This window comes from Aplysia californica, unplaced genomic scaffold (assembly GCF_000002075.1).
Source record: "Aplysia californica isolate F4 #8 unplaced genomic scaffold, AplCal3.0 scaffold00343, whole genome shotgun sequence".
Classification (NCBI taxonomy): domain Eukaryota; kingdom Metazoa; phylum Mollusca; class Gastropoda; order Aplysiida; family Aplysiidae; genus Aplysia; species Aplysia californica.
This window is the reverse complement of record NW_004797613.1, coordinates 108,371-125,549: the sequence shown is the minus strand read 5'-3', so window position 1 is coordinate 125,549 and position 17,179 is coordinate 108,371. Positions and strand designations below refer to the sequence as shown.

The following is a 17,179-nucleotide window of genomic DNA, read 5'->3' as shown; positions in this document are numbered from 1 at the left end:
TTTGGGCTTAATACAATCTATTAGTTGGCCGATGAAATAACTAATAACTTTACAGTGTTGAAAGGGGCTTTAAACCTATACAATGTCTCAATTTTCCCATTGTGATTGGTCACCAAGGTTAACTACATAACGCTCACCATAAGTTGTAAGCTCACCCAGGGAGTCAAGTCACTTCATTTCTAAGTAGGCCTACATGAAAAGGAAGATAATTTTACCTGTTGTAGGCTTGATCATGAGTCAGATTGAATTTTTTCCCCTGATGATTTGGCTAAGATCCTGTTCACTTAAGACCCACATTTTTCTTGCTCCCGCGCACCGAGACCGTAGGTGGAAACTATTGTGTATCATTTTTTACTTTAAAGAGCAAAACATTATCAAAGTAGAACAGAAACTAAACTTGATCTACCCCACACATTTTCTTTCTTTGGAATGCACTTGTAGATTCAGTCTTCAAGTCATGGGAATGTATGATGCAGTGACAAGACAATCAGGTCAACATCACAGTTTTAGTTTTAGCAGTTCTACAGCATTTGCAACACATTAAGGTCATATAAGTGTCAAAGACTAGAGGTGTTACAAGAGAGTAACAAACATAAAAAAAGGAGGAGAGAGAAGGATGATATATGTTTGATAGGAAAAAAGGAGCAAACCATACAGAGCACCCGCAAACCATCCACACACCATCATAATGACAGATCGAGCTGGCAGGGCGAACAGAAGGTACCTTGGTAGCTGGCCGGCTTTTCCTTAAAAAATTAAGTGCAAGGGAGATAAAACAGGAATTTTGTTAAAAAATTAAGTGCAAGGGAGATAAAACAGGAATTTTGTCATGCAATTCAATTCGTTTTGATTACTCTTCTTGTTAAAAATGAAAGCTCAGGATAGTTTTCGCTCTTGTAAGAATGAACAAGAAGGTGGAAAAGAAAAAACAATATAAAAAAAACAACAACTTTACAAACATACCTCCTAAATTTCTATTCCCTCAAATTATACAATAGAAATGTTTCTTTGAGTTAAAAGAATAAATGCGAAGACTAGTCCTCAACCCTCCTTATGTCAGAATGATAAAAAGACAATCACTTTATCATTATCAACAAACACCCACTGAAATCATCATCGTCTTTGTACTCCCACAAGGAAAGTGGCATTTCCAACTATAGAACAAAGGAGGCAGTTGATAGACTTAAGGTAAAAAAAGAGACACAGCTCTCTATGTTTTGAACAAGTAGCCTATGTTAAAAATAGGAGACAAAAGTTCTGTCAGCCCTGTTGCTCTGAGCCTCTTGCTCCTCGGTCATATCAGTTCATGGGAACTGCTCAGAAGAACAAAGAACATCACACTGGCTGGTAGCTGTCAATGACGTTGGATGCGATCAGTCCATTAGCTGCAAAGAACAGGAGGCTTGCAGCCCAGATCCATATGTATGTGTTGTGACCCATGAACTCCAAATAGTACGCTGAGAGAAGCCACAGACCCTGAAATAGTAGGAAGGATGAGTTGTTATCTTCAACAAGTTACCATGATAACAGCCTTATTTCACTGGGAATAGATTTGGACAATAATTATTATCCCAGCTGACCTTAGAACACTCAGAAAAATTCTCCACTTCTGGGAAGCATACAGTTCCAGCTGCCCATCATGCGCTCTGGGATTTGAACCCACGACCTTACGGCTGAGAATCTGAGAGCCTAACCACTAGTCCAAAGAATTTAAGGGCAGTAACTATATCAGTATAATGTGAGCTTGCTGGAACCATAGATACAATGCCAGCTTCATGTTCTCAAATTCGGCAAAGTGCGTATAATTTCTGTTGGGTGTCCCCAACACTGGCAGTTTTTATTGCATTTGAATTTTAGAGAAATGTAGAGGATTGATTTTGGGATCCCAAACCTTTTTAAAATTTCTGTCTTCGTGGACGACGTCTTGTCAACCTCTGCTAAATTTTGACACTTGATTTCTACTTTCAGTCAATAAACTTTTTTCCTCTTTGCCACCAGGAAAAGTACCCAGTATTAATCAAAAGAGAGTACATGTGCTTTGTTTGGTGTTGAAGCAAGAGAAAGGAAGAGAGTGCTGCTGATGAGCTCTACGACAAACAAAAAATTGCTCTTGTGTCAATTCGTGATTCTGACGAAGTATCCAACCCATGATCAGAGCATGTCACCCATCCCTCTCATGTTATCACTTCTCTATCCTCAACTTCACCTTCAAACCACCAAACACACACATACACAAACATGCACCTAAACATAAACATAATTTGTGCACCATAGGGTCCATTGGGCATATAAGCTATTTGAATTTGCGACAATTTCGAGAAAAGATTTGATCAAACTTTTGGGATGAGCTATTCAACACATTTGTACCGGTGATAGAGAATACGGTGTTGCCAAAGCAAAGAAAATAGAGTGGGGCAGTGAGGGAATGGCATACTGTTCGAGCTATTCTTTCCACGAATTCAAGTTTCGTGTGTCTGAGCTATCGGTGCTAGACTGTATAATAAATCTCTCTGCTACATTGATATACACAGACCAAAACAAATTCCTGTAAAGACATGCATTTTCCAAGTAAATCCAAAACATAGATTATGGAAGCTATGTTGTGTTGTTACTCCTAAATATTGGAAACATGATAATCAGTATCCAAGAAGACTTTTTACTCTATTGACTCCATTCAAATAGTGCCTAATGATGTAAATGTTGAATTTATAAATTTAAAAAAATAAATTTCATTTTGGGGAAGCATGTTTTAGCTTGATAAAAAAAGAATTCAAAATATAGTGCTCAAAGTTACTGCACACTGAAATGGCAAATAAATAAATAAGAAGGGTTCACAACAATTACGTCCGAACAAAAAGTAATGCCTAATTCAAACCCCAAATTTATTTTTAAATAGCATCCTTACTAAGAAAACAACTTCTTTTATACTTATATATATTGTATAAATACTTCTATTGTCCCTTACCTCCCTTGCCTCTAATTCACCTACTAAGACATTATTTAAGACTAAACTTTGAGCCCACCTGAGCAAGGAACCACAGGACAACAAGCAGGGCAACCCTCAGAGCATTTATTTTCAGACTTGGGATAATCACAGGCAGTAGACTCAGGTACCATAGGAAATACTGCAGAAGACAGTTTGATTAAAATAATAACAACAATAATAGCAATAATAATAATAATAATAATAATGATGATGATAATAATAATAATAATAATAAGAAGAAGAAGAAGCAGAAGAAGAAAAAGAAGATGAAGGAGGAGGAGGAGGAGGAGGAGGAGGAGGAGGAGGAGGAGGAGGAGGAGGAGGAGGAGGAGGAGGAGGAGGAAGAGAGAGGAAGAAGAAGAACAATAATAATAAGAAGAAGATGAATGATAATAATAACAATTGCATTTATATATTAGCACATACACATGCTTTACAGCATGCTCTGTTTGCTCTATAATTGTTAGTACCCTTCAGACTCTAGAACACTCAGAAACATTCTTGGTTTCCCGGAAAGCATACAGTGCAAGCATCCGGTAAGGCACTCAAACACTACAAGAAAGATAAGATCTTCCACAGCCTAAGGCTATATAGCTGGTTCACCTCGGTGAAGTGAGGGAAGTTTGTGTAAATTACCTTTCCCAAAGACACAACATTAGGCCCCTGATGGGGTTTGAACCAAAGACCTTTCAGTTGTGAGTCCAACCACCTAACCACAAGAACAAGAGACATGGTTTGATTGCTAAATAATCAAAAGGCTGCAACTGTAATGATCGATTGCAAATGTCCTAGTGAGATACCTGAGACGTGCAGACTTTGTTGGCCATGACAAAGCAGAATGTACACAGGAACCAGCTTATGGGCGGGTCGTGCTGGAACCTCCAGGATATAGCAAATAGGAGCAGAACCTGTGGTACAAACAGCTGAGGACAAACACACAAACAGTAGGACGAGCACCGTTAGTTTTCAGACTCACAGTTTACAAGAAAGTCAGCAAAATAAAAGCCACATTTTAATAATAATAATAATAAAAAAGATAGCTTTTGTATAGCGCAAATTCCCGCTCAGCAGCAAGCTCTATGCGCCTCACAATCTATACTGTTACAACAGCAGACCTGAGAGTATTCTGAAACAACATTTTCTCAGGACACTGATTAAAACAACAGTAACATTTAAAAGAGGTAGAAGGAGCAAGCCACATTTGGGTGTCCATTAGCCACCTGCTGCAATAAGAAGCGGTAGAAATATAAAGGCAGAATAGAGAATGATTTAAAAAAAAAAAAATCATGTTCGTCAAATTTCACACTTTTTAACCATTTAAAAATGTAAACAGAAGCCATCTAACTGGTGGTTTCAGATAGACAGGCTAAGCTACAGCAACCAACAGTAGCAACAGAGCACAATTAACAATCAAAGCATACAATGAATAAGTAGACAGTACAAATACAAAGAGAAAAAGGAAAATCAGCAGAATAATACAGAAGAGAAAAGCAAATCAATTTATAAAGAGTTGTATCAGCAGAGGGTAGGAATGAAAAGATAAAATTGAGAGCTGAAGTAACATACAGCAGGAATACAAAGACAGCAGAAAGCAGTACTTACAGACAAACGGAATAGAAAGACAGAATAAATAACTGAATTTTAGTAAGTGCTTTACTGCGCTCACTACTGCATACGGTCATATGAGCGCACAGGACACATCAAATATTTCCAGTTGGTAGGGAATTTTGAATTTTTCCCGCGTGGCAGCCGAAGCCTACTCTTATAGATTTTGGGTCACCAAGGGATTTTTTACAGGCGCCACTTGCACAAGGAACCTACGAGTTTTTTCACCCTTATCCGAGAAGGCTAGGTGTTTGATCTTACCTACCATAAGATCAGGGGTGTGACTGAAAGACAGCAGTAAGAAGGAGCCAAGGAGTAGCAGTAGAAAGAATGTAGAAAGAACCAGGAGCCCAGAGGAGGGGGCAAAGGAGGTGATGGGGTGGGAGCAGAAAGTGGAGACGAAAGTAGACAACAGAACATTGTTGGAGAGCATGAAAGGATGTGAAAGAGAAAATTTTAGAGAAGAACATTTTCTGTCTCTATCTGGATTCGAACCTGGGACCTATTGAATGAGAGGCGAACACCTTAACTACAAGAGCACGAGAGCCCCCCCCCCTGAATAAGAACACAATACGAAAGGAAAAAAATAGTTCTATAGCAGAACGTGGGAATACAAAAACAGAAAAAGTTGAAATCAGGAGACAGCGGGATTACAAAAACAGAAGAGAAAGCTGTATTAGCAGACAGTCAGAACACAAAGATGGATAAAGACCTGAATGAGGAGAAAGTATAAATTCAAGGAAAGAATAAAGACCAGTATTATAATCGCAAACCTTGACAAAACCAGGCCAGACCAAGAATTTTGCATGAATTAACATAATAGCCCAAATTAAAAGTCAAAAGTTCAAGCTGCTAAGAACTTCAAATAACACCAATAAGTGTCTTTTGGATTATCCGGGACTGCCCTTAGCTGGTTTTCTTCTTACCTGACTGTCAAATCGTTACCAATCTGTTTTTATTAAAGGGCTTAAAAGTCATCAGATCATGCTCTTAAGTATGGGGTCCCCCAGGGCTCAGTCCTCGGTCCAGTTTTGTTCATCGTTTATACCAATGATAGTACATAACAAGATGGGCCACTTTTCTCTTTGAGCCAATTAAAAAAGTGTCCTCAAAATTTGGTGGCGCCCTCTTCACAAAAGCGCACTCTTTGCGAACAGAGTTACCCTACTTGAGTTTTTAAAAATCAAAGTGAAACTAGCAAGTTTTGGGATAAATTTCGGAAGAACGCTTTTTAAAAATGGTTACGCTGACAAAAAACCTCTTCCGGAGGAAAGGGTGATTGTTTTCTTCGTTTAATTTGACTTTAGAATGAAAGGCGAGAGGTCATTAAAGTATAAATAACCTAAAACTCTGCACTGAACGAACTCGAACTGCTGATGAACAGCAGTCGATCTGCGCACGCAAGGAGGTGCTATTCCTATTCTTCTTCTGGAAAAACGAAAGAGAGCTTCAAAACAGACTGCAGCGCCATCTGAAGCAAAGAGCATACTTCCTGCGGACACTTTTTAGGCTGAGTGACCCATCTTGTCTTGTACTATCTTTGTTTATACTCAACCACTTGTCTAGGAAATAGTTAAATATGACTTAAAATACCATTTCTGTGCTGATGATACCCAAATTTATGGTTCAACATTGTTTACCAACTTAGATGAACTTGTCCATTGTGCTAAAAATTGTATTGCCTTAGTGAAAAACTGGATGAACAAAAATAAATTGATGTTAAATGATAATAAAACAGAAGTCATTCTGGAAGGCAATGCAAAGTCTGTTAAAGAGGTTGACCATGACCACATTACAATTGGTGATGCAAAAATTTTATTTTAAAGAAAAATTAAGAATCTTGGCATCTATTTTGATTCCAGTTTGTCAATGTCGGCTGAGGTAAATCATCTGATCAGCTGCATGTATTTAGAAATAAGAAAAATTAGTAAAATACGTTATCTGATCAATACCAAGTACACTGCTTTACTAGTAACTAGCTTAATTTGATCAAAACTCGATTATTGTAACTCCTTGTTATCAGGAATATCACTGGAGAAAGTAAAAAGACTTCAAACTGTCTAAAACAATGCTGCACATTTAGTTTTACGGAAAAGAAAGCGAGACTCTGCTAAACCTCTTTTACGAACTTTGCATCAGCTTCCTGTTGAGAAAAGGATTGTGTACAAGTTGGCCACCCTGTGTCACAAATGTTTGAATGATAATGCACCATCATATTTATCAAATCTGTTAAGACTGTACATTCCAACTCGCAGTCTAAGGTCATCAGCTGACAAAAATAAATTTATTTTACCATCTATGAAACTTAAAACAATGGGTGAAAGGGCATTTGAATACCAAGGCCCCAAGATCTGGAATGCTTTATCAAGTACGTTGAGAGAAATCAAATCTTTTGATTCATTCAAATGTCAGCTGAAGTCGTTTCTGTTTTTAAATTAATTAGATGAATATTTGAAATAATTTTCTTTAGTCAGAACACAACGTTTCATGTTACTGTTGTATGTTGTACTGTATTGTAAAGCGCTCAGTGCCTGTGCACTTTATTCGGGGTTGAGCGCTATATAAAAGTCATTTATTATTATTATTATTATTACCATCCAACTTACCAAGAGTCTCAGACACAGTGGCAGGCCAGCAGATGGATCCGAGAGCAGGTAGAGGAGATAGAAGTATGGGGAGAAGTTGTGCTTTATATCACCTCGTACAATGTGATAAAAGTAGGTCTCGTACAAAAACACCCTGCCATAGCTGTGGAAGAACAGCAAAGCCAGACTGTCAGTCACTGCCCCAGGAAATTCACAATAACTGCACCGCATCATCAACTTTTACTTTTCCCATCCAGCAGCCACCTGAGTTCTAGCCCTTCAGCCTGAAACATCATCAACAAAGTCAGACTTGGCGATCTGCTCCAGTCAGTTCATCACAAGAAAAGAGCTATTGAAAATCAACGCACAACTTCATATTCATAGCCACCAATGCTGATAAAAACATTTTGATTAACTTTTCAAGTAAAGTTTCATTTAGAACAATATTTCCTCTCGCCCTTAGTTAACAATGTAGCCAACTAACACTCCCGATCAAACATACAATTATTAAAAGAGTCATCAGCAGAATTTTGGGGGATTTTTTTAACACTACCTAAAGCAGCGAGCGACCACTATTGTAGCGTAGTCTTTAGTTAAAAATCAGTGTTTTTCTACATTAAACACATTATAATAAAAGACAAAAATAACAAAATCAGACTGTTGCATTAGTAGTTACCATTTCCGTCTTCTCCTGTAAACAAATTATATGGTATTCAGACTCTACCATATAGCACAAAATAGCAGTTTGCTTGGGCATTTGTGGTGGAATAGAGGATGAAACTCTGATCTGGCATGAAAAATACAAACTTTTTCCAAATCTTTTCACTTATTTGCCAGAATCGTCCAAAACCACTGAGCATTTTAGTTTGATTTTTAAGAAAAAAAATGTAAAGAGACAGTATTAATCTGAGCATCTTTTCAAACTGAAACCACAACTGTGTGAGTCGGAGTGACTTTAATAAAAAAAAATTAGGACTAGATAGAATATCTATTTGAATCTTCCTTGTAACTTCAAAATATGATGCTATCAATCAGAATATCTCTCCTTCTACTTTTTCAAAGAGCACAATTTCCTACAGAAAGAAGCAGATTCCAGTCAAAGCCCCAAGAACAAGTGAGGCCACACCGATGAACAATCTGCACTCAGGGGATGGCAGTAAGATGGCGCGGAGATTTTTTCGGGAGAATGGCACTGGAGTTTTAGGATCTTCATCCTTTTTCTGAAACATGAGAAAGTTAAGACAATAAATGAATAATTGCTTTCTACAATGAACTTGCAATTGTAGGAAAAAATTAAAAAATTAATAAAGCAATAAAAAATGTAGTTTTCAGTCAAAAGTTGAAATGTTCTTATTTAGTACTACAACACTCCATACTTTGGCTACAAGTCGAAAACTGGAAAGTACAGTTTACACCACCTGACATCCCCCCCTCTCTCCATCTATCTATTCTCCACCAATCCCAGTTTTCTGTACCAGCTTCAATACTGTTAAGGGACATCATAAAAAAACAAAAACTAACCATGTAGGGCTCACGGTCAAAGGATGCAAATTTTAACATTAGCTGTTTCAGAGACAGACCATTTCAATTTTTTCCACTGTACCCCATTTGTGTCCACATGCTCAATTAAAGCCGTAACAGGGGGCTCTCGTGGCCTAGAGGTAAAGGTGTTGGCTTCTCATTCGAAGGTCCCAGGTTCGAATCCGGGTAGCAACCGAAAAATTTTCATCTCTAAAATTGTCTCCTTTCACCTCCTTTCCTGCTCTCTAGCAATGTTCTGTTGTCTGCTTTCGTCTCGTCTTTCTGCCCCCTCCCCCTCACCTCCTTTGCCCCTCCTCTGGGCTCCCGACTCTTTTTGCAGCCTTTCTACTGCTACTCCTCAGCTCCTTCTTACTGCTGTCTTTCAGCCACACCCCTGATCTTCTGGTAGGAAAGATCTACACCTAGCCTCCTCGGACAAAGGCGAAAAATCTTCGAGGGCCCGTGAGCAAGTTGCGCATGTCAAAGATCCATTGGTGGTCTACAATCGATAAGAGTAGGCTTCGTCCGCCACCCGCGCAAAATTCAAAATTTCTTACCAACATGAAAAGTTTAATGCGTCCCGTGCGCTCATATGACCTTATGCAGTTGCGAGCGCCGTAAAACACTTTTTAAAAAAAAGCCGTAACACCACCACAAATGGACAAAAGAGAAAGACAGTCGACAAAATGTTCTGTCCAATAAAGAGAAGGAAGAGAAAACGATGGAGTACCGGCAACCCAGAATTTTGTCTTTCATAAACTGATATCCTTGGCACAAGACATGCATGAAATAGGGCTCAAGTAGATAACAGTACTTGTTGCTACCACATGACGTTTACTGCACATTGTTATTCTTCTTGATCTGACAGAATTATGGCCTTCAGTAGCATAATCTTGGCTTGAAAAGTAGAGAATTCTATTTAAAGGCACTATTTTACATACAGTATTGCTGGGAATTTTTCAAATGCTTTCTTGTCACTTACCATAGACGAATGACTTTTCCCCAAATACAAATAGATGGGTAAAGCAAAGGTGACAGGGTAGATTTTGAAGTGGACGGATAAGGAATAAAAGATTGCAGCCAGTACAGTCCTCCCATTGATGAGGTAGTCCAGAGATTGCAGCACTAGGAACGCCATGACAGACTCCGCATTGCCTCGGCTTGACACTGTTGCCGGGAGCAGATTCAACAACCACGCCAGGGCACAGTTTTTGGCCATGTTCTCCTGGCAGCCTGATTTGCGTACAATTTTATAGATGAGGGACCCAACCAGAATGTCAAAGGCAACAAAGATGATTTTTCCTGCCACAGGAGACAGCCAGATGTTGAGTGTGAGGATCCAAGCCAGGATGGGAGGGTAGCGGTATGTCGACCTCAAGTATGGAGACTCTCCCTAGAACATTGAATAGAATTGTTAGGATTATGCTTAAAAACAAATAAACAAATATATACAAATTCAGCGCACAAAAAGATTTATTCTCCACAGTAACTTCCAAGCCCAAAACAAAAGTGCTAAATTAGTAATTAGAATGCAATCAAATCACTTCACAAAATTAAAAGATATACATATATACATATATATATATATAAATAGATTTTCAGAATTAAATCATGTATATTTCTAAACTCTAAAATAAAACCCTTTCATTCAATGTACTATGAATCGAAAATAAAGAAACAAAACATTTGAACATAAACGCCTATGACACTCAGTGTCAATCTAAAAGTCTCACCTTTGTGACATACTCTGCTGCATCAGTGAAGACGTAATAGTCCACATCGGTATACTTCACTGCCATGTTAGCATCTTGCCACTGACCATATGCAATCATTGCCAAGCGCACAACAAAGGCAAGTATGCACCATTGCTTTATGGTAAGCATCTTTCTTCTTTGCAACCTGTGGAAACATAGAATCATTAGATCTAAACCTTGTAGGCTACATTAATTGTTCTTCAAACAAGAGATTAAAGGATGTCAAATTTTCTGTTCATTGCGCCATTAGACAAAATTGACACAATCTTGCGAACAGTAAAGTTGAAATAAGGACCCTAAAGACTTTCTTCTAACTTGAAAAACTAGGCAAGAGGTGGACTACAAAATAAATGTTAAAATAGGTTTATCTAAGTTAAAAACAGGATCGGCATTTGCAGTGTACTGGTTAGGCACATATTGAAAGCTCAGTTCAAGAATCTTCTTATTGTTCTCTAAATTCCATCATTTCCTTTGCCTCATCTTTTTGGATTCTTCATATCATATAGCGGTTGGCTGTGTTAGGGCTTCACATCGGCAGCGTTCAAGGCAAAAAGCTGCATATATATGGTGTGATAAGAGAAGTAGGCCTATCTGAGGCTGACAGCCAAGAGGTGGCACACCCAAGTTGCTAATCTTTCTCTCAAGAGACAGCAGACATGGAAGCTTGCACCAGGCCACTGCCCACACAGCTGCTTTGCTCTATGTGAGAGTGAAATGAAGATAGGATAACAAAATACTTTCTTGTCTTTGAGCAGGAAAGGTAAAAACACTAGAAATGAACTTTAAAGTTTTAATATGAAGAGAAAATTAAAGCTGACATATTTAAAGTTATAAAAAGATAAATATTAGTATGACATACAATGTGCATAGATAAAAAATCAACAGTAATACATTGTTCATTTCGAAAGAAGCGTTCACAGAGACATAAAAAGAAATTTCTTTCGTGTCTTTTTTTTGTAGTTATAGAGACTAGTCTACTCCTGGAGTTTTACTATTATGGTTTGGTTTTGTCTCATTTTATTTAACTTATTCTATAAGAATGTGGAGTTTTGAACCATGTTTTTTAACCCCTTGACTGCTAACTGTATGTACCACATACACTGAAGAAAATTGGTCTATCCTGTGCAGGACATCACAGGTCACAATCTTTTCAAAACATTTTTTGTGTAAGTGTTTTATGGCGCTCGCAACTGCATAAGGTCATATGAGTGCGCGGGACACGTTAAACATTTTCAGTTGGTAGGAAATTTTGAATTTTGCGCGGGTGGTGGCCGAAGCCTACTCTTATCGATCCACCAAGGGATCTTTAACGTGCGCAACTTGCACACGGGACCTCCAAGATTTCTCGCCCTTGTCTGAGAAGACTTGGTGTAGATCTTTCCTACCAGAAAATCAAGGGTGTGGCTGAAAAAGAGAAATAAGAAGGAGACAAGGAGTAGCAGTAGAAAGACCTCAGAAAGAGTAAGGAGCCTAGAGGAGGGCGCAAAGGAGGCGAGGGGGTGGGGGCAGAAAGTGGAGATGAAAGCAGACGGCAGAGTATTGCTAGAGAGCAGGAAAGGAGGTGAAAGAAGACAATGTTAGAGAAGAACATTTTTCGGTCGCAACCCGGATTCGAACCCAGAACCTTTGAATGAGAGGCGAACACCTTAACCTCTATGCCACCAGAGCCCCCCCACAATCTTTTGATAATTGTTCGCTTATTGTAAGAGACTGGTAGAAAGAGAAACGGTGAGATAAATTCATCTACTAACAAAACCTTCATGAGAACAAGACGTAATGATGTAAATAACTAGAAAGAACTAAGGCTGAACAAATGCTCAGATTCTACAAGTTGGCTTTGTCTCGCACATCGGTAACAAAGCTTGCGCTTCTCATCAAACTATATAATATATCAATAGAAAGACAAATGAAGAAATGGAATTGTCCATAGACAAGACTCGGGTAGAAGAAGCTATAAACAATGTTAACAACGTGTATAGAACTGACACAAGCGTTCCGAATCGACGCATCAGGTCTCGTACGAAGTGTGTAAGAAAAACAACACATCTCGCTTTGTTTTTGTGTTGTAGAATTCGCTCTTTCCATCCAATTGTCTATATACAGGGTGATCAAAAAAAAACTTCACAACTTGTTTTGTAAATATCTCCCTCCATACTGAAGTTTTGCTTTTCAGATTTGAACATAACGTTTGAAAGCCAAAAGGAATTTTTCTGATATGTATTTTAGATAAGTCCTTTGAATGGTTTTGCTCTATATCCCATATTAAAAAAAACAACCCATTTTCAACCTTGTCGCCATTTTCATAGCATGACGCACCAGTTCATATTAGGCCTATCACTAAAACTTAAACAACAATCGCGCCAAATTGCAAGCTACAGCAGTCTAACAAGTCAACAGAAGTCAGCAGATATTATTTTTCCAAAATTTTGTTTGCCAACTGAGATCATGGCTACATTTAGTAAAGAGCCGATAGCTTTTTGTATTGATCATTACCTCTCCACAAACTCACAATCCCTGACATTTCGTAAGTTCTACGCACGGCATGGAGAGAATGCTTAGGAGCCCTCAAGACCTTTGGCATCATGAGTAGAGTGGTTCCGTCAGTTTGGATCTATAACGAATCAGAACTAAAAATCTTTTTAAAAAAATGACCACTTCAGGTCGAACACGCACCATGCACAGCCCTTTTTAAAAAAAAACGTCACCAGAGTGCTGAGTCCCATGAGACATTTCGAAGACGATCTGCAGCTAGGACTTTCCTACACATCAACAGTCTGCATTCTCATGGTAGATCTTAACCTACGGCTATACCATGTTCGTCTTCGCTAGGCCGAGATGATATGGATTAGAGCATGACAATGAGTTCATGATTCCTCGATTGTCTTGTAAAGAGGGATCATTTCCTTGATGACATTTGGTTTAGTGCAAAGCCCATTTTCACCCTGGGGGATATGGTAACTCCAAAAATGCTGTCTATTGGGCACCCCACTCTATTGTCTCTAGAAGCCACTTCTTAGTGAACATGTACAGTGTATGTGGCTTTAAAGACTCGTGGTTTAACAGGTCCATGTGTAAGGGCACCACAGAACATTTCGAACGACGCGTTAAAAAGGTGTCGAGTCCAAAGGAGGGAATGTGGAGCACTGCTTCTAGGAATTTCAGAATGAAATCATTAGGTTTTTAAACCTTTGTAAAAGAGAATTGAGGATTCTTTCGCAGAACTTGCCAATAATAATAATAATAATAAACAGCATTTGTATAGTGCATATTCCCGCTCAACAGCAGGCTCTATGCGCTTTACACTATATTATTACCCCAGCAGACCATAGAACACTCCGAAACATTCTCAGCTTCCGCGGAAGCATACAGTGCAAGCTGCGGATTTCACGCGCTCAAACACTATCAAACTGACAAGATCTTTCTCTGTCTATAGCTGGGTTCCCATTTCCACCTGGGTGAAGTGAGGAAAATTTGTGCAAAGTGCCTTTCCCAAGGACACAACGTCGGGCCCCTGACGGGATTCGAACCCATGACCTTACGGTTGCGAGTCCGAGAGCCTAACCAATACAGGACGTGAGTGATATTGGGCGGTAGTTTTTAGGGTCATTTGCCTTCTTTCCTTTCTTTAAGATTGGGTTTATAGTGGCTAGTTTCCATGCTTTAGGCAGATTTCCCTCAGTCCATGTTCTGTTGTAGAGCTTAAGAAGTAGCAATTTGGCTTTTTCACCAAGGTTTTGTAGCATCTCATTGTGTACTTTATCAGGACCTGGACTTTTTCGCTTCTTCAGTTTCTTGATTGCACAGTCCAACTCTCGCTTAGTTAAGAAGTCCTGGAATATACTCGGTGTCATCAAATCTCTCTTTTTTCCTTTCAGAACACTCAGTAGACCTCTGTCCAGATCATTCCTTTTGCTGCTTTTGCTAACGGAGGCAAAATGTTTATTGAAGTGTTCGGCTTTTTTGAACTCGCTGGTGAGAACTTCGGTTTCTGTGTGTAGTGGTTTGGGGTTTTCTTTCCTTTTTTCGCCAGTGAGGTTATTTAGAAGTGACCAAGCTTCACGTCCACCTTGACGTAAATTGAGTCCCTCACACTTCTGAGTCCAGGCTTCCTTCTTAGATTCCTTGGTGACAAGTTTAGCCTGTGCTACGGCCTTTTTGTATCTAATTTTCTTGTCCATATTTTTTAGATCTTTCTCATATTCATGTCTGGCATTTGGAGCACTCATTCCAAAAGGGTTTATTGTTGGTTCTGAACCCCTGTGGGATACTCTTCTTTGCAGCATCTAAAATGGTGGAGGTGAGTTCACTATTAAGGGCGTCTATACATTTATTGTCTAGATCATCCAGTTTAACGGTGTCCTCAGCTGTTTTTCTGAAGAGATCCCAGTTTGCCTTTTTGAAGTTCCAACCGATTCTTCTTTTCCTTTGTCTGTGTTTCAGTATACTGATTTTGGTGAGAACGGGACGAAGGTCACTAGATATACAATCTAGCACCTCTTCACTGCAGCAGTTGTGTAAATCAGCAGAGACCAGGGTGAGATCTGGTCTGTGGAGGGTCCCATGTCTCTTATGAAGAAGTGTTTTGATTGAATCTTCATCTTGAAGAAGGATGAGGTTAGAGGACTGACATAGTTTTTCAATCCTCTTACCTGTGTTGTTTTGGTCAGCATAGCCCCAAAGGGGGGAGTGTCCGTTAAGGTCACCAGCTATGACCGTCTTCTTAAAGATAGTGCTCTGTTCCATGAAGTTCAGAGTGTTACTTGGGGGACAATAGATGTTATAAAGTATGAGCTTGCTGTTGCCATACCACAGGGTGACTTCATAAGTGTCTGTGGGGTGCCAATTAAGGAGCTCTACTTCACCCTGGATGTCATTTCTGATATAGGTCATAATCCCTTGGCAACCTTCACATTTACATGGATAAGGGGTATACCCAGTGATGTTTATGTCACAGTATAAATGGAGAGTTTCCTGTAATAGAGCAATGTGGACTTTCTTTTCATACAAAACTTTCCCCAATTGTGTTTTCTTCTTGTCCAAGCCACAGACATTTGCCAGAAGAATATTGAAGTCTATAAGCTTCTCTTTTCCGTTGCCAGTTGCAGGGGGTGTTTTCTTCTTGTTTTTCCATTTTCTCTGCTTTCTGATTTTCTTTTTCTTCCAATAACCATCCACCAGGCCAGCTTGGTTGCCCAGTAAGACCAGGGGGAGACCTTGATTACTGAGGCGGCGTCTCAGCTCGTATGGGATTCTATCATTCGTGAATAGCATAAAAAACTGGTGGTTCTGTGATTTTCCTTCCATCCCGGGGTAGGAGATAAAGCAGTGGCAGTGCAATACCACAAACAAAAACCCAACTCCATCACAGAGAGATTGTAAGAAAAATGAATGGGTATGTTGGTGTCTGTTGTATTATATTGAGAAGTTGTTTGAGGAGATAAAGAAGAGAAAGACGCTATTAGGAGAATAGTTGCTGTGTGTTGCTGAAGTACAGAAATTGTAATATAATAATAATAATACTAATAGTAATAATAATACCAATTGGAAGCTAGATTTACCCCCCTCCCAGAGCAATCTTGAGTCCTCTCATCGGAGAGATGGGGGCAGTGGAAGGCATGGCAGATCCCAGAGGGTTAATGTTGTCAAGAAGCAAGACGTAAATGGTCTCTGCACCTTCTCCGCAGTCATAGGGCTCTCCGATAAGTGCATGATTAATACATGTATGTAGCTGGGTATTCCCTACGTAAAGTCACCTCCAGTACAGTGCTGACAATGAGCCTCTGCTTTCCACCCCACCAATACCCGTCCCAACTCCAGGTGAAAAAAAGGTTGTCGATGGAGAGAGGAGAAAAGAAAAGTTAATAAATGTAATAAAGTAAAACAATAAAAACAATAAATAGCAAGAGAAAGATACATGATAGTAAAGTAATATGTCTCTTTTCGGGGTCATCCCTTGACCCGTTAGCTTCCTCTTTTTCTTTTCCTATTCGAAGAGTACTAAACCCCCCCACCACGAAAAGGTGGGTTCATTTGGGGGGGATTCAAAACTTAGTAAAAGCTGAAATATCAACAAAAAAAACCAGCCCCCCCAAAAAACAACAACAAACAAACAACAACACAAAAAACAACTACAACAACAAAAAAACAAGAAGAATAACCAACAAAACAACCCAAGAAGGGTGACAAATGAAGAAAGAGAAAGATGGAGGTGACGATGATCTTTAACCTTTAGTGCCAACCCTAACATTCTTAGCAAACCCCAGGAGTACCATGCACTAAATCAGAAAACCCCCACAATTTTTCGCTACTGTACAAAAAGACATGACAGAACAGATTTTTTTCCCCCGATTTCGAATAATGACTGAAAAATTAATGTAGTCCTTCAGCTGATAGATCTAGTTTTAAAAGCCACACGAGCTACGTAACGCAATTTGATTTTCCACGATCGTCGAATTTGGCCTTGCACCCGTATATGGACGACTGTTGGAAATCGCACTGAAAGGGTTAAAATATCGGTCTACAGCTATAAATTTATATATATATATAAATATATATATATATAATAATAATGAGTTATATATATATAATAATGAGTTATGGGAGCTGAACATTTTAAAAGTCAGACGGCGAATTGTTAAACGAAATGCAACTTGGTTTTTCGACGATCATCGAATTTGGCACCTCATGCTCCCTTAATTCCCTTATATACCCCTGCCATTTCAGCCATT

The 17,179-nt window shown here is 39.1% G+C and overlaps 1 protein-coding gene across 2 annotated transcripts in view; it reads right to left on the bottom strand.

The window, feature by feature from the left end:
* The window catches only part of LOC101861057 (GPI mannosyltransferase 1), a 20,433-nt gene continuing 3,254 nt past the window's right edge, over window positions 1–17,179 (bottom strand). For both annotated transcript variants that reach the window (XM_035970933.1, XM_005102806.3), the window contains exons 2-8: window positions 10,431–10,596; window positions 9,680–10,090; window positions 8,254–8,396; window positions 7,198–7,339; window positions 3,787–3,909; window positions 3,024–3,125; window positions 1–1,476 (exon numbers count right to left, since the gene is read on the bottom strand). In XM_035970933.1, coding sequence (XP_035826826.1) covers window positions 1,336–1,476; window positions 3,024–3,125; window positions 3,787–3,909; window positions 7,198–7,339; window positions 8,254–8,396; window positions 9,680–10,090; window positions 10,431–10,596 — 1,228 coding nt within the window. In that variant the 3' untranslated portion in view covers window positions 1–1,335. The remainder of the gene's footprint in view (window positions 1,477–3,023; window positions 3,126–3,786; window positions 3,910–7,197; window positions 7,340–8,253; window positions 8,397–9,679; window positions 10,091–10,430; window positions 10,597–17,179) is intronic.